Source organism: Cuculus canorus, chromosome 4, assembly GCF_017976375.1.
Source record: "Cuculus canorus isolate bCucCan1 chromosome 4, bCucCan1.pri, whole genome shotgun sequence".
NCBI lineage: Eukaryota > Metazoa > Chordata > Aves > Cuculiformes > Cuculidae > Cuculus > Cuculus canorus.
Genome location: NC_071404.1, coordinates 26,120,102 through 26,145,885, shown reverse-complemented (window position 1 = coordinate 26,145,885; position 25,784 = coordinate 26,120,102). Strand labels below are relative to the sequence as shown.

The 25,784-nt window shown below is 39.6% G+C and overlaps 1 protein-coding gene across 9 annotated transcripts in view; it reads right to left on the bottom strand.

The window, feature by feature from the left end:
- Nucleotides 1-25,784, bottom strand: part of LIMCH1 (LIM and calponin homology domains 1) — a 187,036-nt gene that overhangs the window by 97,298 nt on the left and 63,954 nt on the right. For 8 of the 9 annotated variants that reach the window (XM_054066300.1, XM_054066297.1, XM_054066298.1 and 5 more), the window contains exons 2-3: nt 21,882-21,952; nt 8,646-8,715 (exon numbers count right to left, since the gene is read on the bottom strand). In XM_054066300.1, coding sequence (XP_053922275.1) covers nt 8,646-8,715; nt 21,882-21,952 — 141 coding nt within the window. The remainder of the gene's footprint in view (nt 1-8,645; nt 8,716-21,881; nt 21,953-25,784) is intronic. The other variant, XM_054066303.1, reaches the window with a different exon arrangement.

The following is a 25,784-nucleotide window of genomic DNA, read 5'->3' as shown; positions in this document are numbered from 1 at the left end:
AACTCCTCCACTGAAAACTCCTGAAAATGATACATACCCCCAGAGCATGTGGTATTTGCCCAACTGTTAAGAGAAGTCCTAAGCTTTAACACTGGGATTTGTCCTGAAGTGTTTAAGTCATGCTCAGGAAACCTTTAGTTTCTAAGGCAAAAGCTCAAGGAAGGCTCTGGAGTCTTCATTTACTGCAGCCGTAAGCTGCATTTTGTTTGCTGAGCTATTATTTTTTTTCTGATACTTGCAGATATTTAGAAATTGTTCTTCAAAAGCTTGCCATTTCCAAAATACTTGACCAGAATCAGTAAATAACATAAGGCAAGCCATGGCAGAACTTGCTGAAGGACACTTTAGGATCTGAAAGAAACCTGCATTTTCTATGGGTACAAAATGAACTTCTCCCGAAAGCCAGCTGCCCTCCCCAACTGGAGGAGACTCTGTCATTTACAGTAAAGGTTAATGCCATGATAAGGGCAAGTTCACATTTCAGCTGCCTAACATTAGGGCTTCATCAGCAGCAACGTTTTCTTTTTGCCATTTGAAAATGCTATCCCTGGAATCCCTCACTTTATCAAACCTCCTACGTCCAAAAGAACCCCCCCCCAAACCTAATCATTACACTAAGCCTTTATTTAGTTACTTTTAAAAATAACTGTGAAGTTGCTTGACAGCCCCCAAACAGGCAGACTCTTTGCTTCCAATCAAGCACTTTTTTCTAAAGCATGGTAGTTGGCTTTCCCTTCTCAAGGCTGGGCTATAAAATTGTCTCTGCGTAAAAGACAAAAAAAAAATCCTGAAAAGGAGATCCTCAGCATCGACCATCCTCTCTTCAACACAGAAAATATTCTCCTTACCTCTGAATTTGCATATTAACATTTTAAATTATTCAATGTGAATGAAGATAATTATAAACCTATTCATTAAAGCCATAGTTGGCTCCAGTTGACTCCAGTTGGGAAATCGGTCTAAAAACAGGCTGTGAATTACATAGGAATGCCTGTGATATTTTTGTAAGTGTTATTTATTATTTGTATTAACATACTGTCTAGGAGTCCTGGCCACAGAGCAGGACCTATGGGGTAGAGGTGTTAGACAAAAACAGACTAGCAGATGACCCTTGCCACAAAGAGCTTACGCATATTATTAGCATTTGGCAAAATCAAGTCATGACATTCTCAGCAGCAGGGCTCAGGGCATGGCTTCAGCTAACTGCAAAACTGCTGCACCTTTGAATCTTAACCAGTCTAGTTTGGGAATGGGCCTCAACAACATGACAGTTTGCACCCATCCACAGCAGCTATGGTTCACAGCTGTCCTTCACATATGTCCTACAAACCTCTGCCCATCTTAGCTGGTGCCATCCTGACCTAGCAAGGAAACTGTTCCAGGGGCTCAGGTGATAAATGAGAGGCTTCAGCTTAGAACAAGGGACAAATTCCTAGGCACGGACAGAAAGGGACAGTATCCTTGACATGAATAGTAGTAGTCCCAGCCAACACACAGCTTAGCTTATTGAATGCACTGTAGGCAAAGAAGCATTCTGAAGGGACTTAAAGGCCAGCAGTGAGGCAGGTCTACAGAACTCCTGGCTGAGTGCTGGCTGGGGCCAACCATGCAGGAAACACAGAGAAACTTGGGAGGGATCAATAACGGCTAAAGCAGAATCAAATAAGGTGTCTGTCTGCAACTTGAATCATAGAATCACTAGGTTGGAACGAACCTACTGGATCATCGAGTTCAACTATTCCTAACACTCCCTAAACCATGCCCCTCAGCACCTCATCCACCCGTCCCTTAAGCACCTCCAGGGAAAGTGACTCCACCACCTCCCTGGGCAGCCTATTCCAGTGCCCAATGACCCTTTCTGTGAAAATTTTTTTCCTGATGTCCAGCCTGAACCTCCCCTGGTGGAGCTTGAGGCCATTCCCCCTCGTCCTGTCCCCTGTCACTTGGGAGAAGCGGCCAGCTCCCTCCTCTCCACAACCTCCTTTCAGGTAGTTGTAGAGAGCAATAAGGTCTCCCCTCAGCCCCCTCTTCTCCAGGCTAAACAACCCCAGCTCTCTCAGTCACTCCTCATAAGACTTGTTCTCCAGCCCCCTCACCAGCTTCATTGCTTTTCTCTGGACACACTCCAGAGCCTCAACATCCTTCTTGTGGTGAGGGGCCCAGAACTGAACACAGTACTCAAGGTACGGTCTCACCAGTGCCGAGTACAGAGGGAGAATAACCTCCCTGGACCTGCTGGTCACACTGTTTCAGATATAAGCTAAGATGCCATTGGCCTTCTTGGCCCCCTGGGCACACTGCTGGCTCATGTTCACTCGGCTGTCAACCAACACCCCAAGGTTCTTCTCCTCTAGGCAGCTTTCTAGCCAGACTTCTCCTAGTCTGTAGCACTCAAGTGCAGGACCTGGCATTTGGCCTTGTTAAACCTCATGCCATTGGTCTCAGCCCAGAGGTCCAGCCTGTTAAGATGCCTTTGCAGAGCGTCCCTACTCTCCATCAGATCCACACTCCTACCCAGCTTAGTGTCATCCGCAAAATTGCTAAGGGTGCACTCAATGCCTTCATCCAGGTCACTGAAGTTTCACCTCCAGCCATTATAAACACAACATCCAGCTGGTAGCCAAGGACAGAAGGATGTAAAGGGCATGGATGTTAAGGACAGCTCATGAGCCACAGTGGGATGATGAAGACTACTAGGAGCTGGCAGAACTCACTTTACTGAGGGTGCACTTTACAGCTAAATGCAGCTCAGACCACCAAAAGCAAATAAATAAGGTGGGGTCATTTACCTCTCTTTGTTGCTTTTTTTGTTTTGTTTGCATTGGGGTTTTTTTTTTGTTAGTTCAGGTCTTATTACTTTCCTATTATTTCAGCCTCTCTTACATCCATCCATCCATCAGGTTAAAGTTCAGACTTGGAAGCCTGGGCAACATGGACTGAACCAAGTGCAGGAGCGGAATACATCTCCAGCACATATGCTACTGGTAAATCAATGATGAGTTTCCAGCATCAAAAGTATGAGAGTTTTGGAGCCAAACCCAACACCAGAACAAGCACATCCATTCCAACCAATAAAACACTAAATGAGATGCCAGCATTCTGTTATGCATTTGACTCACTGTTTTTTTTCTCTAAATGGGAGGAAAGCAAAACTTTCTGGGCAGCATCTGTATGGTTAATTGAAAGTGATGAAACACTTCAATCTAGTCTGAAAAAAAACCCCAACAGCTGAATTTCATGTAAAGTTTTAGTTTTCATTGTTTTGCATCTCATTTTTTCCTCCTTAATGCTGCTTCCTCTATGCTTCCTGCCAAACTTGAACTGATAGCTGTTTTCCTCTTCTGCAATGAATTTACTATAGCATCACTGCAGATTGTTCCCCACAGACTCTGTTTACAGTCTGGTTAAGAAACACCTGTTAGTTTACTTTTGTATTCTTCATGAAACTTAGAAATGTTTGTGAGTACAGCATAAGCTAAATTTACTCCACAGGAACTTTAAGGTAGCTCTGTCTGGCTTAGGTGACACCAAAGCAAACAGGCAGGGAAATCTAAATGAAAAATGAATTTGAAGGCAGAGTCTAGAAAGTTTGAGGCAGGGGGATCAAAACACACAAGCACAGGAGGACACAATACAAACATTAATTAAGTTAAGGATAATACTGTTTTAGTGAAGGGATTCAATATATATGATAGTATGTGACGAGAAAAGCACATGGTGCTGCTCTGAACCACTGCCCAGACTAAGTATTGTTTTAGTCAAATATTCAGATGTCACAATTGAAGGCAGACACAGCAAGTGTAGAGAAGCCAGTTACCATTTAGCAAGCAAGACCTACAGAAACCAAGGCAGGACGGATTGCACAGCATTTTGCTATGACGCTGACCCTTTGCTTTCCATCAACATTCACAAAAATCCTTTTGGGATGCAAGTGCCAAGAGCTTATTGTTTTTTGACAGTTAAGAAATTTTGCTTCTGTTTAGTTCACATGTAAACTTACACAGCAAGACTTTTTTTATGGATACAATTGTGCTGGCAAATTAATTTGTCCAGCAGCAAGAAGTACAACATAAGGAAAAAGAAATTATCATATATTATGAATTTAGATATCACAATAGGTGCAGGCTCTTTCTGAAATAACAACAACGAGCTAAAGGGAAAGTGAGAATTAAAAAGAACAAGAAGATAATTTTTTGAGGAAAAAATACAGTAACGCTGAAGTATGAGTGGAAAGAGTGATAAAAATAATGCACATCAGCTAAAGTTTCATGCATTTCTCTATCATCTTCTCTGATTAATTCTGTAAAACATACTGCACTATATTGGATCTTGTAATTCTATTTTCAGGTTCACAACTGCATGAAGAAAAAAGATCTCATTTGCTGATCTTAATTAGAAGCACAAACTCCTGAAAGCTAATACAATGCTGAAATTTCTTTGGCACATCAAATAACATCAAAAAAATACTGGAATTTATGCAACAAAACATCATGAGACAGGCAGCTATTCTTAATAAGGTTCATAGCAAGTTTCCAGAGGGTACCTTGCCAAAAGAAACTTCCTAGGAAAATAATCACAGAAAAAAACAATCTTGTTTTCAAAGGAGCAAGCTTTTTTCAAATGGCACGTTACAGTTCTGTTCGTCTCAGAGCAATAACCATGCAACCAGGTGACTTCTACAGAGCTATTTTTGCCATTGCTAAATCTTACATATGTCACAAAGTTGAGGGCTTACACAAGCTGAAAACTGGATGCCACAGTAAACAGATTTTTATTCAGTAGTGCTGTAATGTGAGCCAAGATACAAGCTAAAGTTCAGCCCTCCAACTCTGTTGTGACTACTTCCTGCTATTATATGTGAGACTCTTTCACACAGCCTCTGAAGTAAGTGTCTGAGCTCCTGTGGGGATTGTTCAAGGAACTGAAGTAATGCTATAAACTCTCCTAAAACCATGTCAAACAAAAGATAAGGCAGAAACCTTTTCTCACAGAGTGACATTATTCAGGGACAGGAAGCAAAAACTAGAAATTTTTTTGAGGGGAAAAAGATAGTTAACATACAGTGGTTAGCATTACAGAGCAAAGCTTATCTACAATGATGATGGAATTTTTTTATTTCTACAGAATTAAATATACAGTAAGGCATAGTTGTACAAAATCACAAGTAGTAGAAACCTTAAAAATCAGTTATGTCTACTACGAACATCATACAAAATAAAAGCAAACAACAGCAACTCACTAAAAAAATGCTGGTTTTCTATAAATCACTTATGTATTAATTATATTAATTGTACTTTAATCATCCTTCATAGCAAGACTTCTGCAGCTTCAGATGGTCTTTTAATTAATAACTCAGTCAAAATACTTTTCTATCCTTTCACAATTAAATACAAGAAATGATGCTTCTGGAAAGCTGACAGTCTTAAAACAAAGATGTTCATATGAATTTCTCACATGAGAAAATTTCTTCTGGCAACACAGTTCTTCCAGCAAAGCCTGTTATTCCTACCTAGGTTAAATATGTTCTTTGGACATTTTGTGAATTTGCTTTTTGGTGGCAACATTATCTTTTTTGGGTTAATGAATACAGAATAGAAATGAGAAAGCATTGCATCAAATGTAAGCCTGAACATCAAACCATTGGTCCTACATTTTATTTCATCTAACAATGTATCATTTCTGCTGTGATAACAGAGGCAGTCAACACTTCTGGAGATCAAAGCAAATTACAAACAAGCCTGCCAAGCTGAACATATGTAATTCTATGTGTAATGCTGCATACAGTCCACATCCTGACTCAAGACTTGCAACAAAACAAAGATGACCTTTGTGTATTTATATGGCCAGTGGTTAGCACAGTGGTGTGCAGATCCTCAAGTCCTTACTTTAACACTACAACACTATTACCAATAAATTGTGCTTACATGATTGGTGTTCTGGTATACAAAATGTCTGTGAATAAGGCATTCCCTCTTAAACATCATGAGGAAGTCACTGCTAAGAATTTCAGAGTAATTTCTGATTCATCTGGCTTTAAATACCAGGAAAAGTTGGAAGCATTCAATCTGTCAACACTAAACCAGTTATAGATAATACTTCACAGCAGCATTATGAGAAATCACTCAAACATGAAATATACGGACAATTTTTACACCTGATAATACTCCCAGGTGAGTATCTCAGCAGGTCTCCAATGCAGGCTTCAAGTTCACTGTTACTTTCCTGCAATAAACTATAGCTCTTCATTTTTCCTTACAATAACAAAGGAGAAAAACAGAATATCATCTGGAGAATTAGACTCTAACAGACATTTTGTAGAGCTACATAATACATGACTATTTGGGCCTCTGGAGGTTAAAGATGAAACAAAGTCACTTTGAGTATTTCACAATTACTCCTAAGTTTTATCTCCAACTCTAAAAAAGAAAATCTACCTATTGCCTCTACTAGTGAACTACTTATTTATTTTACCAGCTTTTGGGAAGCAATTAATTAACTCCATTAGAACGACAAAGTTGCACATTTTAGGCAGAAGCAGTATCTAGGAGTTCAAAAAGCATGTATCTCACATGAGACAGAAGAGGTACTGAAGCTTTCAAGGTATTTCTACATGGAGGCAATTGCACTCACTGGGGTGAAATAACTGGAAAGGAGTCACTATATACCATGTCAAGCCAACCAAAGTTAAGATAATAAAGAAAAATTGCAATAAATAAAGGTATGTCCCTCATATGTGGTCAACTAAGTAGGAGGTATACCTAGTAACAAGGAGGTGTCTGGACTATAGTATCAATATTTTTTTTCCAGACACAGGGATATGGTACAGGTAAGAGAAAAGAAAAAAATACACCCTGCTCTCAAATATGCTCCTGATGCCTGTGCTTTAAAATAATACACCAAAACCATACTTAATAGACTAGAACACTTGATCATTTAAATTCACATGCAGTCCTTAAAATATCTACTTACTACTGTAGATAGAAGGGGAAACAAAAATCAGCAGGTCTGGTAATAGACACCTTCAAAAACAAGGCGGCATCAGGATGTCTTTCTTTGCTTGGAGCAATTTATTGACAGAACGGTAGATAAAAACACCCATTGGTAGTGTTCAAGAAGCCAGAAGCACCAGTGAATTGTAATAGCCTAATTCTTTATAAGGAAAAAATATTTAGAAAATTGATTACTAAAGGTAAGTAGAGGACACAGGTGTAGAGGTTGAAAAGTCACTTTCCCACCGCAAAAATATCTGCTGTATCATTAGCAGGCTGAAAACTGCTTTTGGTAATGCTTTGAAGATAAACATCTTGCAAGAGATATTTATCTCAAGGAATAAGAAAAATACACACATGATGACTTGTTCTACATCCCTCCTAGTACAACCACTTTACCTTTGGATTCTACATATGAATAAGAAAATCCAATGAAATTTAATATCATCCTCTTAAAACAGTCATAACAGATTAAATCTTTCCTGAAAGGGAGCCAAAGAAAGGAAAAATGCACTACTGGTATATTTTCCAGCTGTTTATATCAAATATTCATTTCAAATAGGACTGTGTAGGAATAAGACTACATGGGTTTTAGAGGCAAAAGAAAGGCATACAAAGAAACTGTAGAGAGCGGGTAGTGGGGATCACTAAATAAATCCTAAAACTAGGCACTATACATGCACAAATATTCCTGTCAATCTACAGGCTGAAGGACCCAGGCTTTAAGGCTACATAATTACACTATAGAAACAATTTAAAAATGAATGTAATATGGCTTCTAATACATTGAAGCTTTTTAATGCAGTTTATATAAAGGAACATTAACCTCAGCTATCAACAAGTACTATGTTCTGAATCTTGCACAACTAAACTAAAATGTGAGTAGTGCCAGAACAGAAAGGAATCACTTATGCATGTATATCATTAGCCTAAACTGAGGATGGCCACCTTCCACAAGCTCAGGGGCCCTTTTATTCCCAGACAAATCTCAAGGTAAAATCAATACAACCACATTTCTATGCGACTAATCCTGCTAGACTCAACATCTGTTCATACTCCACCTTTTTCTCCCACAGCGGGCACAGGCACAGGACTGTGCCACCCCTTAAGGTGACCTCCTGAACAGCCAGTACTCCTGAGATCCCATGGGCTGTTAGCCTGCCCTCTGTGGTCTTTCTTCCTTGCTTATAACAAATTATGGCCAACTTTTACTCTGCCTTCAAAGCCAATATGAAACAGTTCCCTAGATGGTCCTGCAATGAATGTTATCTACAGACTGTGGTATTTTGGGAAAGGAGAAAATGAGACAAAATATACAAGTACATTTTTCTTTCCAATAAGCTATCTTTTTGTGGTGACAGCTTCTAACACATATGTTCCAGTCTTTCTAAAGCTAGTACCACAGCTGGAAACTGATATATAACCAAGAAGACAGTCTTACTTTAAAAATATACTCTGCCTCTTGAATGCTGCTCAATTCTGAAAAAAAGACTGGAAGGTTACTACACCAAGAGTTAAGATTTCAGAGACACTAAGTTTATTAGGTTAGAAGAGTCCAAACTACAAAAAATAATTGTGGTTTAAATCACAGAGTCATAAAATCAAGGTGCAAAAAGCAGCACTGAAAGATTTTTTTCCTCCATTTGACATACTCACCAAACCTGCAATGGGGGTCGGTAGTCTGTTGATCTTTTTTACCAATCCTGGCTTTATTGCATTCAGCAACCTGTTACGAGAAAGCAGTATTTATGAGTGGCAAATCACAAAATCCAAATTATCATCCCAGCACATAAGCATTTAAGTATGCTCAGAAAGGAAGATGATCCCCTTTTGTATATATCCATCATTGAAATGAAGAAAAAACAGGAGGAAAAATATCCGCAGCACAGTACCACAACAGTATTTCTTTTATACTGTACACGTCTTCACAGGCCGTGGGTGAATTTTGTCACATCAGTCTGTCCCCATTGTCAGAGAGAGATCATATCTAGAAGGACCTGACAACAGAAACCTAGAAGGCATCTGGGTATTGCCCTAGCTTCGGAAGAATAATCCAGCAGTTTCTGCACTGCAGAAAAGCAAGAAAGGACACACTTTATGGGTAGCTTGTCTTCTTCTGCATCTATACTTGAAATTAAATGCCACCTTTGCATATATTGTGGGGAATGAAAGTCCCCATAAAATGTAAATATGAGAAAACAAATTAAAAGGGAGTAAAAAACCCTTCCACCTTATCTAGAAAACATCATTAGGCCAATGATACCACAGTTGAACACTGTTCAGTGTCTGAAGATTAGCAGTCTGCCCAGAGTTCCCCACCACCCATTAGCTATGAGAAGTGCTGCCATGGCTCATTGTTAGAGTATTTCAAAAAACAATCCAGACTCTAGAAATGAGGAATTTTAATTATAAAATCCTGTTGCAACAAACGCTATTTTTTTTCCCATCCTTCCCCAAGGGAAAACCCTTTTGTCCAAAGGAATAAAAGTCAACTAGTCCCATCCACTGGGAACAAAATGATCATGTTGAGACATTCACTTTGAATTCAAGATCTTCGAAGAGAAACAAAGGTATCTATGATAATGGAAAACCCTCTAGAAATTAAAATACCCACTATGGAAGAATCTCACTTTGTGCTGACAATGTCTCCATTCAAAAACTAATGCTTCTAGCAGCCTACTGTAGTGGTAAAAATATTAATATTAAAGATTTGAGAGGTCTGGCTAATAAGTTTATCCCAACTAAAAGAACATGCCTTTCAACTAAAAACTAAGTGTCTGTGATCGTTTCCAACCTCCCACTTCTGAGTTAAGATAACACAGGGTGTGCCTCGCTTACAGGCTCCTCCAAGGGCCATCTCTCCATATTGCCACATTATTTAATGCCCGATTCCTCCTTTGGACTGTGGCAGTCAGTAAGCTCGTTACAGAGTCCATCCCTCCCAGGAGTGGATACCTGCTTTGTTAACGTTGAAATTATAGTTCTTCCTCACTTTTTTTAATTTTTACCCTGAAACAGCATATAGGTTGGGTATCTGCAATCAGTTGGAGAGAAAAAGGGAGCATAGGAAAGGCTATTCTAAGAGTTCTATATCATCATAGTTAAAGCTTCTGTTCGACCTGTCCTGAATTGTTATGTTATTACACACTTGAAATCCCCACATTTCCAACACCATCATAACCAGAAGAGGAAACAAACCCAATGTGAATGACATTTTGGTAGCTGGGGCTTTCTTCTTGATCTCCTTGCAGTTAAAAATCTCTGTAATCCAAGTTCATACAGATTGCTATTCCCGCCTTCTGCTTACGGTAGAATCTATCACTATTACGTCGTAAAAACAAATGATGAAAGAAGATACTTTCATAGACAAACAATTCACTTTCTCCCACCCAGATGCACAGAATGGCAAGAGAGCCACATCTCACTTGCAATAATCACTTTATTTCACAGATGACAAAAAAGCATTACTTCTTTTTTCAAAAAAAGGCACAAGTGTTTCAGACCTGCACAGCAGCAACCCTATAAATTATTATTTTCCATTTAGCTGCTGCAACAGGCAACTTAAGATCCCGTTCCCTCATCAGAGCACTTCTTTCCAAATACTCTAGCTCTGTTGTGATTTCCATCTTCAGTCTGCCTACCCTGTCTCAGAAAAAAAAGGATATATTAGCTAAAGCATTTCATCTTTATTACTCAAACACGAATACTTCAGGCACCATAACCAATACCGCAGGTGCACATCAAAAGCCATAGACAGTAACAGAAAGTAAAATAAATAAGTCTTAATGAAAACTTCAAATGCCAAAGCCCATTCTAAATAAATGTTAAAAATGGCTTGTACAGGCTTCCCTGTGAAATATGGGTGAAGGATAAAATGAGAGGAAAGAAAGGCCAGGGAATAAACAACATTTCAGATCATTGAGTCTGAAGAGGGAGGAAACAGGATGGAGCAAGATGGAAAAGTCTGAGGAAGAAAGGTCTCTATTATTAAAATGTTTACCTCCTGTAGGAAACATCTCTAAACAGTCTGGCACCAAACCCCTCAGGACTTGCTCACTGCAGAATGTGCCAAAGGGAGATTTCTTCCAGAGCAGACTGGCTGCTTCTAAGTTATTGCCTCATCTAGAACAACAGTTCAGATGCCAAAATATCGACTGGCGGAAGCTTGTTTGGCCACCAGTCTGGCTGAAAAGCCACGCTGTTTAGTAGTAGAGTGTCTCAATGGCTGCCTTCAGTCACACAGTTACTACATGTTCTTGCTTCTTGAAAAGCCACTGAACTCGTCTCCCTGCATACGTCCACACACACAGTTAGACTCAGAGAGCATCTGTCTTGATAGGTAAACTATTATCCACTCCAGCAGATTTCTTTGAAATATGGGGCAAACAAAACCCCTAACCATTTTGCACCAAAGATATGGTGAAAGGCTCTTGGCCATGGCCCAGGAAAAACATCTGCAGGGGGGAAAACACTTCCTAACCCATGCCTTCCCCTGGCAGCCCCCTACAACAGCAGTCCTGTGCTTTCTTGCCCTGCCAAGACTAACCGAAGGACATGGCTGCTCTGGGCCCCCCGTCTCCAGCCATGTCTCAGATTAAAGAGTCTGCAAGGACGTGTGCACACCCTACTCTGGCAACCCCACTGCATCTGCATCTGTCCTTCTTCCAATCCTAACCTTAACCTTAGCCCTTAGCTCATTCTGAGGTGAAGACACTCAGACATGACCTCGGTGACCAAATTCAGAGAGGAGAAAATATCTGCAGCCTAAACTTTCCTTTAGCCCCACTACACCGGCCCCATTTCCAGTCCCACTACAGTTACAACTCTGGGCTTTGCCACTCTCTCAGCTCTAAATCTAATCACAATAGTCTGTATTGAGCTGTTAATAAACATTTTTTGCTATTTTTCTGTATCGTACAAAAAACAGATTTTGTAAAAACACCCTACTGGTTACCATTCCGAAACCTTGGCAAGCAGCATGCGGCAGAGTGCTGCCCTGCCTATTGAACTGCAGACAGCAGAAAAGTCAGATATCAGGCAGTCAGCAATGTGACCATAACCAGAAGCAAGTTTTTTTCCTGCACTTAGCTGTACAGCAAGTCTAGATACCAGCACTATAGGCATCTATGGACAGGGCAACAACTACAGCGTCTCTTGTCCAACCTCACAGTTATCTCTGAAAATTGTATATGGCACCACACTACTTCACCCCACCCCACCTCAAAACCCACAAAACTCCACATTCTTCTGGAATCAAAGATTTGATAGCTTAGAAAAGCATCAGAAATCCTACTGAATGAATTGTTCTAGGACATTACATTAAATCTTTAAAAACATATTCATATTGCAGCACTATCCGAGAAAGTTATGGAAAACACAGTGGCAGGACAAGTGTTACAGTAGCAATGTGGAACCCATCAGCTTCTACATCAGCTAAAACGCACACACCATGTTCAGTGCTTTATTTTCATAACACTTACTTCCATTACAAAAGCTAACCCTATCACCTCTGTGCCAAGTCACAGATGGCAGGCAATCAACAGGAGTCTCGCTACGACATACATTTAGGATCATGTTAGACAAGTTTCCTCCATTACCTGTTCTTGCAGCAGGAAGACACTTGAAGGCACTTGCTCAAAAAACACACTTGGTTGATGGCACATTAAGATCCTTTGCCTCAGACATCAGATCTGTCTGGCCAGTTTAGCCATATTGATCAGTCTAAGGAACAGCACTAAATGATCAGCACTAAGGTCCCTACTGGCAGGTTCAGTCAAAGGGCTGAAGTCTACCAGGTCCCGAGTTGTACTGAGACTTTGAATGATCACTCATTTCTCCAAGTACCTCCCAGTTCCTACTGACTCTGTCTGATACTAACTCCTCCAAAAAGAAGTCCTTTTTATTTTATGCAGAAAAATCATCAGGGCTCAGGTATACACTCTTGGGAGGACTTTGAGGACAGACACACTGCTTGGTCCCCATGTAAATGTTAGATCCCAGCCCTGCCCCAATCTACCACCAACTGCAAGACCAGGTTTACCCGAGCACAGATTTGGTTCAGGTTTTTGTACAGCTGTGTTCTTCAAATGTAGAAAAACCTCAAGTGAATATGCATCTTCAAAAGAATAAAGCAAAACATTTATATCGATGTGTAACCCATTCTGCTATGGCAGGATTGGTGATCTACTGTGTGAATGGTCAAAGAGTGGAAGTGTCAAAATTAGAATAGAAGTGCTTTTGTTAGGGGTGTTTTGTTTGTTTGGAATTTTTGTGGTTTTTTTGTTTTGTTTTGTTTTTAAGGTATTGGTACTATTTGTCATACTCCTGCATCTAGGAACACAGATATCAGTGGGACAAGCCCAACTAAGCAGTCTGGAGAGACAATAAAATGGAGTGATTGTAAACCTTCCTTTATTTTCTCCGTTTTCCTTCCCCTCCAGTAAGATACAGATAATTTAAGGTCTGAAAACACAGAATGAGGGAGTAATCATTGAAACAAATCATAAAACTTTGCCTTTTAGTGCTGTTTTCAAAAGGATGTGAATGTATGTAAATACTCCAAGCTTGACGTTTTTGGTAGCTGGGGTTTGGTGATAAGACGACATTTTGGAGATGACTGGCAAAACAAATTTAGAGAGGACTTTAAAACTTTTGCTTTCAGCCAACTTGTTTCTCACAGAAATCATGCTGAAGTACTAACAGCTACTTATGCAAGAAGTTAAATGACACAGGGAGGAAAGAAAGAACAGAAATATAAAGACTAATACTTCTCTTATTAAAGCTTTCTGGTAGCTGATATGACCAATATTCCTCTGACATAAGCCGAAGGATGATGTGATAATGAAACCTCAAGGAAATTTTTAACAGTAAAAGGAGCAAAGACATAACAAAAAGAAATACAGATAAAACAGTTTTTAGAAGAAATCAAACAAAATATGATACAGGCAAAACCCCCAACAATCCCACCAAACACCCAAAAAGATAATAACCAAAGACAGGATAAAACCAAGCCTCTTCAGGATCTGTCCACAAAGCCCGAGTCTCTAAACACACACCTGAGCTATTCTACAGACCCTTCAGGCTCTCAGCTGCGATTTCTGCCCACCACCCTTGACATTTATGCACCTGTCCTGAGTCAGGACAATCCTCTGTTCTACACTCCTCCTGCCACTTTCAGTCCAACATTCACACACTCATCCTCCCTTTCCCCTGTGCCAGGTGCTGGCTTGGATTCTTGTGTAGTTAGCTGTTAGATGAAGCACAGTAAGACACTGCATAGAAGCTAAAACCTTAGAGCTGCCTTACCTTGTGGAAACAGTGCACAATGGAAGTGGAAAGCTGTTTCATTCCCATTCTTATAGGAAGAATCTAGGTCATTTCCTTCATCCAATAAAAAACAACTCTGATAGGTATGGGAAGGATCAATTGCTTTGTTCGGTGCTGTCCCCAAGGCTTGGCATTCCAGGAGATAAGGTATCTCCACAGCAGGACAGACAAGCTGAAATCAGTACTAGCCACTGTGTGACTAACCTATGAGACCTTCCTGGGGTTGTTTATCACCAGTTAAGAATTTGAAAAAACTTTGCCAGGAAGAGAAGGCGTTTCAGGCAACGGCTGATAAAAGATCTAATGAAAAGCACTGAGACAACTGCCCATGAAATTCTTGCAAGAAAGCGTCAGTTAAGAAAATATTCAGAGGATGGCTGCCAAAATCCAGCCTCCAAGAAAACCTTGTTTTAAAGAGAACATGGAAAAGAAGCACTTTCAGGGAATAAGCTTCAGAAAAGGAAAAAAAAAGAAAGGTTGAAGTGATCTGTGTTCACAAATCAATCAAGGCTGGAGGGGTAGTTATCCAACAGAGTTCTTTGCTCAAATAACAGATCACATTGCTAAAAAGAAAAGCTGACTAATGGCCTGATCTTAAAGTATAAGGGCATTTCATATTTGAGAGTTCAGGAAATTCTACCCACTGTAAACCTTCATAGAGACATTTCTCTTTTTAAAATAAGTTTTACAGATTTACATTCTAACAAGCAGACTTTCAGCACTTGATAATTATTAGCCCAGATACCCTCAGTATCCATGTATTTTAAACTCATGCTCTAGTGGCAGCTTCAAAACGCCTTCAAACAGTTGAAAAGGAGACAAAAATCCACTATTAAAGATGAACAAATCACATCGAAACAGCAGCAGACAATGAAAAGTCAAAATATTTTGTTTCAAAGGAAATGGCAAAGAAGTTTCAAAGTATAGAGATGTTCTTGAGGTCAGATAAATATTTTTGGGAAAACATTCTTGAGTGATTGCTAATGATGCCCCTGACATTATTTATTTAGGATCAGATTAACAAGGTGCTTTTTTAACAAGTAAGACAGAACTGATTTTATAGGATAAAGGGCTCACAGTCCGGTCTGATAAGTGAAAGGTGAATAAAGAACTATGCAAATGCATAGGATTGAGAAAACTAGTATGCCAAACTCAGGATAACATGGGTCTTGCTCTGCCAAAGACTAAAAATCTGAACAAGATGGAGGCCTTGCAAAACCGCTCAATAAAGACAACAGAGAACACTGTGTAAATACCTTCACGAGCCATTTACATGGAACCTACCACCTCAGAGAATGACATGAAGACTGTATCATGAACCTATAGATTTATAATTCACACATAGTTTTACACTGAGTAGCAATGGCCATGGATAATTGCCCAAAGTACATATCAATATAGTTTCTTAAACATACACTCTTGGAAAGGTGAAACCTCTCACAGGATTACCTTGCTTTACATTTCAGCAACGCTCTGTTTGAATGGGTCAGTGTTCCGCAGTCTCTTGCCCTGTCTATCACCAAGCTCCACTGAAAAACCTCTACTATTTAGTTTGCAGAGACGGATTTTTTTTTTTAATATAAATACAAAGTCAGGCCATTCTGTGTGTACTCAAGCATGCACCTTAGTAGCTATTCTCGTCTTCTCATGCACACAGTTGAGCATTACTCTTTACGCTGCCTTTGATCCCTCACCTAAACTGGACTAATAAACAGCTCTTCATTATAGCATGGCAATAAAATTAAAGATTAAAACACTGCATTCATATAAAACTGTTTGAAATGTCCTTACATGAACCCAAATCTTAACACTTAATGAGCCCTGGGCCCCGTTCCTCTAAACTAGAGACATGACAAATCTACAATGCTGATAATGTTTTGGCTCTACAATGTAGAGCCTGAAAACTGCAGAGGAACATCAATCTCTCCTCACCTCAAGGCACGGGCCACATTCAAAACTTCAAGTATGCCTATGAAATTCAAATTCAAATTCTCATTTTCCAGGAACAGGAAATTCAAGCAGAAGCCTAATTAAGCATAAGGGGCTAGCATCTACTAACTTCTCCAGTGAGGTATCTGGCAAGACAGGAGTCTCTGCATTGTACACTACAGAGTCAAGTGTTGAACTGATGCTAGGCCTACACCACTGACAGATATGTAAAATAACATATCTACAAAATCCTACAACCTACAAAACCAACTCGGTATTTCCCCCTACTAGGTCTCTGCAAGAGGCATGGCAATTTTACACAAGTGACATTAACTTGCAAGAAGCCGCCTCCACACTAAATGGTACTACCAACTCAGAAGGCTATTTTACTATTCCATAGCATTATACTTGCACTGGTCTGGCACACATCAAGCCCTTGAGTAAAACAGAATTCATGTCAGCCCAGAGTTTGGTGAGATGCACTATAACCATGACACAAGCCCAAAGAAACTGCTTGCTGAGAAAAAGCAGCTCATTCATCACTAGTGACATGAAGAACACAAGCCAAGGAGTTCTCTTACTTACAGATGAAAATTATACTCATGACAAGAGTAAATGATAAATTCCATTAAGTAATTCTTGACCACAATCACTTTCAGTTCACTCAGCTTTATAGCCACACTTCAATTTTTCTTTAAATATTAAACTATTCTATGTGCGTGACTTACTTCTCACCATTTTTTTTAGTAAAACCTAAAAAAACTTTCTTGTATTTTTTTGAGAGTAAATATGCCTAGCATTAAAGTCTTAAGGGAACTGCCTTTCCTTAGTATTGTCCTACCTGAGAAAGTGTAAAAACTTTTTCCTAGTTCATTGTACATACCCAGTTTTACCAAGATTACTTAAACAATAAAATACCTTTGTGTTTGCTCTTTCAAAAAATAAAGAAAAAGTTACAGAGTCAAAGAATACTGGTTTCAAACAATAAGAATAGTTTCTGCACATCTTACTACATACTGTGTGCTAATATACAAAAATAAGCATCTATAAGAAACAAAGAAAAGTTTGGGAAAATGCTCATAAGTTGTTATCTAGAATTGTATATGCAGGTGACATCCATCTTTAAATACAGTTATTCCTCTTTCACATTTACATGTTTATGCCATGGCTTCTCAAGGTATGCAGTTAAAATATTCATTAGAAGTTTCATGCTTGAGAAAAATCAAAGATTTATTATGCCTCCATTTACTGCCACAAATTGATTTACATGAATAAATGAAACAGAAATGCAGCTAAACTCTTCTACTTGCAGAACCCAAGGTATCGCACAGTTATGACGCTGTCAGACTCCACTGCAAAGCCAAACAGTTTCTGATATCTAAATCTGAATTTGATTTGAGTTTGTCATTTAAGGTCCTTTACCCACGATTCAAGCCCCAGCGGTTGTTGTTACTCTTCTTTATGGTTTGGTCCTATCTCTAACACTAGGCTCTCATTACCGCTAATACAAACTTTCCGGGTGGCTGGACTTCTGTTACCGGTTGATTCCAGAGAAAACTTGTGACAAAATACTATCCCAATTGCATATCGGAAATGCTTGAAGATATATTGGATATTTATCACCCTCGGATAGTCATACCAAAGCACGTAATTAACTTTGAACTTCCAAGCCTCACATGCCCACAGAGACACCTCTAACTGCTGAATGTCCAGTGTGAAAGAAGGAATCCTGCAGGAGCAGAGACTGGCAAGGGGAGGTGAACCCCAAGAAGGATGGAAAGGAACTGCTTGCCTTTTCTCTTGCAAGAATATTAGAGCAGTAACAGCTGGGGCAAGGTTGTAGAAGACATATGCCTTTTTGTCTTTATGCGGTAATTACTAAACTTCTTAGCAGCAATTGTTGCATGCTCAGAAATAAAAGCGACTTTAACTTCCTTATCTGCTGTTTCAGAAAAGCAACTGAACTACCCAAATCAGTGGGGTGGGCAGATGGAGATAACATGCTTTTTCTTTTGCAATCAACCTTCATTCAAATGTCTGAATCTGTACAATAGGAATGCCTAAGTATTGCAACAACCAGATGCAATTTATTCCTGATTAATCCTCTAGTTTCTTATAGTATCTGGGTCAAACCTAACTGTTAAAACTATGCATGTAATGAGGAAAAAATTAAAAAAAAAACAAACTCAAACAGGTACTGGAGTGCAAACTGGGGATTTCTAGTGATATATCCTGCTACTAGTGTTCCTGTCTCATATAGCTTTTCACCACATCCCCGGGAGGGCACATTTGCCCACCCATGCAGGAGTGGAGCCAGGAAACGACTCAGTCTTTGCATACGGTAATTTAATACACAAAGCAGCAATAGAGCAAGAATTGCCTCCGCCTAGCTATGATGTCCCTTGCTGAAATCACCATATGCACTGATGTCAGACATCTATGCTAAAAAGGCATGAACTCATTTTAGACAAACAAAAGTCACAGTCACTGGCTTCTGAGCACAGCTGGGTGAACAATTAGAAGCTGTGTGAACACTGTTAGGGCAACTGCACAAGTGGGCTTTCAAATATCCAGAAAGAAGGAAGGGCTTGTGTTACTCTCATCCATCAGCTTGCTGCTTTATGGCATCCTGCACTGTTCAAATATGCTCCTCAGCTCCTGAGCTGAGTGCGACAAATTATAGAAGTGTCATAATGAGGCCAGATCTAGATGCCAGCCACACCACAAACACTACCAGAGAGGCAGGCACAAGGACTGTGGATGCCTGTGGCTAGCACATAAATGCAGGGCTGCTCTGCTACTCAGGCTGGCAGTCCATACCATGGCCCTCCCAAGACTCGAAGCTTTTGGCATCACACAGTTGTAATAGTTTTCATTTATTAAAACATATGGTTGCTAGATGCAAATGAATCATTCGTAACATGTGTAGTGATATGTGCCTGAGTTTGCAGGGTGTGTAGGCCATAGACAGTGGGATCAAGTGGAATTTGGCCTGAAATTACTGTGTCTAAAGCTCCAACAATTCTGCTCTAGACATAGACAAAGATTTACCTTGTGCCTTTTTGCACATGCTTGTCTGACTGTTTGGGAATGGACTCTGGCACAGTGGCTACTCTACATCCCCTCCCTTCTCCAAAATACCTGCAGAGTCAGAGTGTAGCTTGAGACATCTTTGATAGACTCAGGTCACACTGGCTGTGTTCCCATTCCTGACAAGTTTCCAGTCCTCTAGCTGCTGAAATCCCTCAGGACCCGAGTATGAGTTCAATCCTCATTGCAAAATACAACAGGCAACGAAAACACTGAAACAGCCATGCGGAAGTAAGCACAACTCCACACTCACATGAACGTCACCCACACAAGTGGCTTGCCAGTTAATGACGCTGGCAGTGAATACTGTCCTGTGGATATAAACTGCAGCGAGTTTAGCTTCTCCCCAAAAAGCTCAACAAATCAGATAAATGAAACCAAAGGCAATGTAATTCTTCCATTTTCAGAAACCTAAAACAGCTATAACTTCTTTCTTGCCTTCAGTAGCTTATCACAGACTTCGAGATCAGATTGTCACCTACCTGTTGAGGTCAGCTGTGATGAAAGCACAACAGAATGGGAAAAGGTAGAGAGAATGCTTAAATATCACTAGATTTTGTTCATGAGGTACCCAGGTAGGTCTCTGGTAAACCAGAAAACTCCTGTCTACAAAGACAATATTGCCTATGGCAGCACTTCTTCACTGAACAAGAGGTAAAAATTAAACTGGAAGTGTTTTGCCAGCCGAAACCTGTACTTCTTGAAGATATATTATAAGCTCTCAGTGTTACATTCCAGATTTAAGTTCTTTGGCAGTATACTTTGAACTAGTGAGGAGCACAATTCTATTGTTGGCCTCATAAGTTTTTTCATTATCAGAAAGCCAAATTTGACGGCCAAATTGGTAACTTTCTGGTTAATGCTCTGTATCCTATTGATTTATCCACTAGCCACAGCTGTCAGAAGTGGAACACAATACAAACATCACAGACTCTCAAATTTGAGGTTGAGATGACAGATCACTTCAGATTGGTTTACAGTGATCCACAGGTGGTAAATAAATCCAAGCAATTTGCTCAACATCCCAGAGCAATTTAATAGTATAACCAAGCAGTGTCCCTTGGCTTGATTATTACTGAAGCTCACAGGCTCTTAAGAAATACATAATTATGCATTTCATTATGAAAAGATTAGTTAGCTAAGCTGTACATATTAAATACTTACAGCATTTAAATCAGACTACCTCTGCTTACTCGCAGATAAGATTACAATCTAACCTCAAAACACACATCTCGTATTTTTCATGCAACACAATTCAACCTTAACGTTTAAGGATCACTGAGAAATGATTCAAAACACAGCACTTCCCTTTAACATGCAGAGGAGAGATCCTGTGCAAGAGGCAAGCCTTAAATACAAAGAGGTAAACTACATGCTCCTGAGTTACTCAACTACTGATCAACAATAACTACTTCCCTCCTTCCAGAGCCACTCCCAAGCAAAGACATACAACTACAATCAAACTAGATCACATCATTTCCTTTATATTTTTTTCCCTTTAACAGCTAAAGTTCAAGCTGTCTGATTAACAACACCAATGAGATATACAATGGTATTTAAGCAAGTAGCTTTCAAAACTATGGTAAGCTACCTAGAGTTGAGTTACAGGGTATTAGCTCAATTCCACTGCTGAAAACAGTTTCCAAGTTCCATTACATTTCATAGCATAAAACTTAACCAATTGTTGCAACAGTCCCAGCTAAGTATCTCAAGAGATCTCATTTGTAAATTTCAGTATGTGTTCAGTTCTGCAGAAGCTTTGCCCTTCTGGTGAGTGAAGACAGCTTTTACCAACTTTGGTGAAAACACTGCACACCCAGGGAAACAAATCGGTCTGTACAGGTGACTCAGATTGGTGGATTCTCCCAAACTCCTGACAACCTGCATGGGATTTTCAAAGAACTGCAGGAATCAGGGCACACTTCCAAATTCCTCTTAAAAGTCACCAGCTTTGGCATCTAAGCCCAGAACACGGTTTTGGAAGACTCTGCCTAAAAACTAGCTATTAAAACCACAGAGAGGAATGTGCAAAAGCTAACTTACATCTCTTGTCCAAAAATCACAAATGACAGCATTCAAATATATCTTTAGGTAAAATTTAGAGGATGCTTAACCTTTCCAGAAACTATAACAGCTGGGTATTGATGGCATTCAGATGGCTAACTCTTGACAGTGGAGCTGGAGTTGGTCCAAAACACCTCCCCTGTAGCAGGGATGTCTGCATGCAGCTGTGGAACACCATTTGCCAATCTGTGGTTAACATCTTTAAATAAAAGGAAACCAAAAAGCAAACATGATTTTTACTTTACATAACTCAACTAAAGCTGGGGTGGAGTGAGGGAAGCACTTTGCAAAACCTGTTTTCTTTAAGCCACATTTCAATCCTCACCATAACAATAGCTTTGGAACTGAAATGATGCTGCCGTGAAATACTAGTGTGCACAATCTCAAAAATAGCAAAAGGAAACAAATAATTGGACGTACTAACTAAAGTTCATTTCAGCTTTAGTCAAGATTATATTAAGGGCTAAAAACTATGTTACTTACTCACACAGAAGAATGCCATTTTCTAATCCAGAACGAAAATCTTTCTCACCAAAACTTCTGCCTGTTACTTGCTGCAAAAGAGTGGGGGAAACAAGAAAGAGTGACATCTATTAGAAGGTGTGTTTTATAATAGCATTTCATAACATTAAGTTAAAGTATCTGCTGCATAGAAACATCTGAGCTTTGTAGGCCTTGCCAAAGAATTAAGATGTGTCCATCAACCAGTATCCTCCTTCCCACTTCATCAAGCTATTTCACACATAAAATAGAGTATTTGTTCTGGCCAGTGCGATTACAGATTATAACAGAGCTGTTTTCTAGAAGTAAAAACCAAAAACAACAAACCAAAACCTATGATGTAATCTTCAGAATATTTAAAAAAATTATTCTATAGAATTTTGTATTTTAAAACTACTGTATTTAGAAAAACTACATATTTTTACAGCTTTTTTTTTTTTCTCTTTACCATGGTAAAAATCTTACACCAGACTTGAAGTTTTGGTCTTTAACCTATCATCTTTAGAGAATAAGCAAAGGCAACTGGAAACACTTCCATGAGTTATAGCTGTTCAGATACATGCTGCAATTACTCCTGATCACATTAAATGATATTTCATATCATGATGTCAACTGTGAGTGTGAATACAAACTCAGTGGAAGCTAAGGTTTAGGCACTACTAAGAGTCCACAGCCTGTCAGGGATGCTTGGACCAGGAGCTATATTCTGCACTACAAGCTCTTAATTCAGTCTGTGCTGCATAGGGGTGGATGGTCTAGGAATCCAAATCCCACCTGAGGGTGCTGGATGCTGGAAGCATGACTGAACCCGTTATGACTCACCACCATGTTGACAATGGCTTGCCATTCATCCTCAAATCATTCTCAATAGATGATATGTTCAATTAAAAGTAAAGACTACTTTATATTACCACCAACAAATACATTAATATAGTTGCTATGTTTAGAGAGCACCGAACAGAAAGAAAACAAAGCAAAAAAAAACCCTGCCTCGTTTAATTGTCCTCCATAAGGTCTTCTCCTCACCCAGCCAAAACATTTACCGGATGCTTACAGAGTTCTCATGGCTTGTGTCCAATTTTTCAGAAAGACCCTTGCTCTGGGTGTTGCTTCCACCATAGAGAATAGTGACTCGGGGATACATCTGTCCTTACGTCCCCGTTTTCTCCTTGTTATTCCATTCAGATACAAGAACCTTCCCCTCCCAATTTCCTGTCATAAAGACAGCAATTTATAAAAACTGACAAGTTTGGCACTTTCCCATGGGAGTAGTGAATGCACCAGCTTCACAAATGCTGGTTATAGCTATAGTCTTGGACAAAGAACAACACTTGTTTTGAACTGAAGTGCAAATGCAAAGCCTAAAACTTAATCCCCCACTTAATTCTAAACATATTGGGTTTTTTCCCAATGTGAAGAAACTTCTCACAGAAAATTGGTATGACAGTGTGCAAATGTGTGTAATAAAGACATCAGTCAACCATCATATTTTATACAAATGCATAAAGGAGAACAAGGTACTGAGTTGCTCTCATACTTCAGAAGAAACCAGATGCAATTTACCAGTAGTAAATCACCTCTAGTCACTGAAACTACCTCTAATCAGTGTAAATCATCTCTACTCTTGATCTGCTAGGGCAGAGCGAAATCATTACAATAAAACCATCAGCATTTGGGATGAATGATGGACAAAGAACATCAAAACTGATTTCTATTTCAGCTATAAAGTACAGTACAGAAAGGAGTAGAAGAGCTATTTCATAACAGCTTGACCGGTAGTGTTTTTTTCATTTATGCAGAACAAAAAAATTAAAAAAGATTGTCGTCTTATTTCAATCTTCAACATCAAACACCCAGCTATGGACGTCAATTTTTTCATGTGTTTGTTGAACACCCTCATTCAGCAGGGAGCAGTACTGAAACTGTCAACACAATCCGAGTAAGAATTTACCTGTCAAAAGCTGTCATTTGAGTATTGCTGTCATTACTGCTGATGTAGGAAGGTTTCATACATAATTTCTGGCCACACGAATAAAATTATGAAATGCAAATGCACAGCTGGAACAACAATTCATCCAGCAAGAGGCAGAGCAAAAATTGACAGCAGGTGAGGAAAGACAGGAAGGTCCAGGAATAGCGCATGCCTGTTTGAAAAAGAACTGAAAGTGAACGAGGCATAGAAAGGTTTCTGCCTACTATAGATAATACAGCTGCAGAGGGGAAACATTAATCAGCTACAAGTCTCCTGATGTAGCCAATTAAAATGTAAGAACAGTTCAACAGAGAAAGGCTGGAAACTAAAAATAAGCGTGAAAATGACATAAATGACAACAGGAACCCAAAAGGGGACTAAGAGGAGCAAAAATCTGGGTCCACCTTTTCCAGAGGAAATTAGATGTCAGTTTCTTGGCATATGCATGCATGTACACATGCAAGCGCACATGCATCATGCCCCCTCCACCCCTACCACTCCTCCCCCACAAAGGCCACTTTAGGCTATATCCTTAAGAACAACCACAGCAAGCCCAGAGGTCACCCTCCTACACACCTCTGAGGTAGCCTCTGTTCAACACACTGACAGTGGGAGGAACGAGGATTTAAAGGTGACTTTGAGCAAAAGGATTGGCGCTCTCATATTTGCAGAGCCCCACAGAGCCAAGTGCACATACTGAAGTCCACCTGTACTGGTGCAGAAAGGAAAGCACATGCATTAGCTACAGCATGGCAAAATCATTTCACGTGCTGCAGGACTGTGTTCACATTGGTAATGTAAGTGCTGGTCCATTCCTACCACCTTATCTTTTCCTATCTTTGTAGCAAAGCTTCCAGTTTGACTGCTGGATGAAACCCCCAAGTCAAAGGCACAGACCAGCACACTTGGGCAAGACAAGTGGAAGGAAGGTTACATGGAAAAGGTCTCTATTCACTTCTACAATGCCACTACATTGTTATTCTCTGCAGTGCAAAGGTACCAAAGTTAGAGTTAAGCACCGTAAGGCAAAATACAAGCTGTATCCTGCTAATGATTACTAAATAAAGCCTGTCACTTTAATAAATTGTATAAAGCTGAGAAGAAAATAGCTGCCTTTCCATGGCATGCTATAACTTAAAAAAAATAGAGAGCAGAAGCAAAACACAACAGAATTTATTCTTGTGTTTCATTTATGAGGAGGAGTTGATTTTATTCATCATCTGGATAATATTTTCTTCTCTGTAAAAAGCTGCAAGCATCACCAATCAGGGCAATTATTTGACTGCTGGATGCGTTTCTCAGTTTCACTGCCACTTAAAAATCCAGAAAATGAACCTAAAATTAATAATAAAAGTTTTTCCAAAAGGAATATTAGGAGACTAAACCACAGCACACTGACTCTCTATCATACGCTTATAGCAACAACTTTTATATGTATTTACACAGTAACACTTCTTATGCAAAGCATTGTTGCTGATTAATCCCTTTGTTCTTTGCAGTTACTCCTGCCACTAAATTTATGTCATCAAGGATGGCTGTCATCCAGCTACTAAGTAGTGCCATATTACACAACTCTCTTTTCACTAAGCTTCACTTCACACTGTTTTTCTTCAATTTTGTATTGCTGCTGGTGCTTCCTGAGATGGAGTTTGCAAAGCCTCTGGTGTCAAACCAGCTTAAGGGCATGAAAAAGAAAAGGTGACAAATTACAGCAGGTGCTGACCTCAGGTGAAATTTATCTCAACCAACAAGATATAAGTAGTTGAATAAACACTAGGTCATCAGGGACAACACTTAGAAAATTAAGCTAACAATTTTCAATGTGCACATATGAAAAGAGCATGTAAAGCATCAAAGAAAATACAGACGCAGCAAGAAGAGCTCTTTGTTACTCATGCATTTTAGAGAGCTTG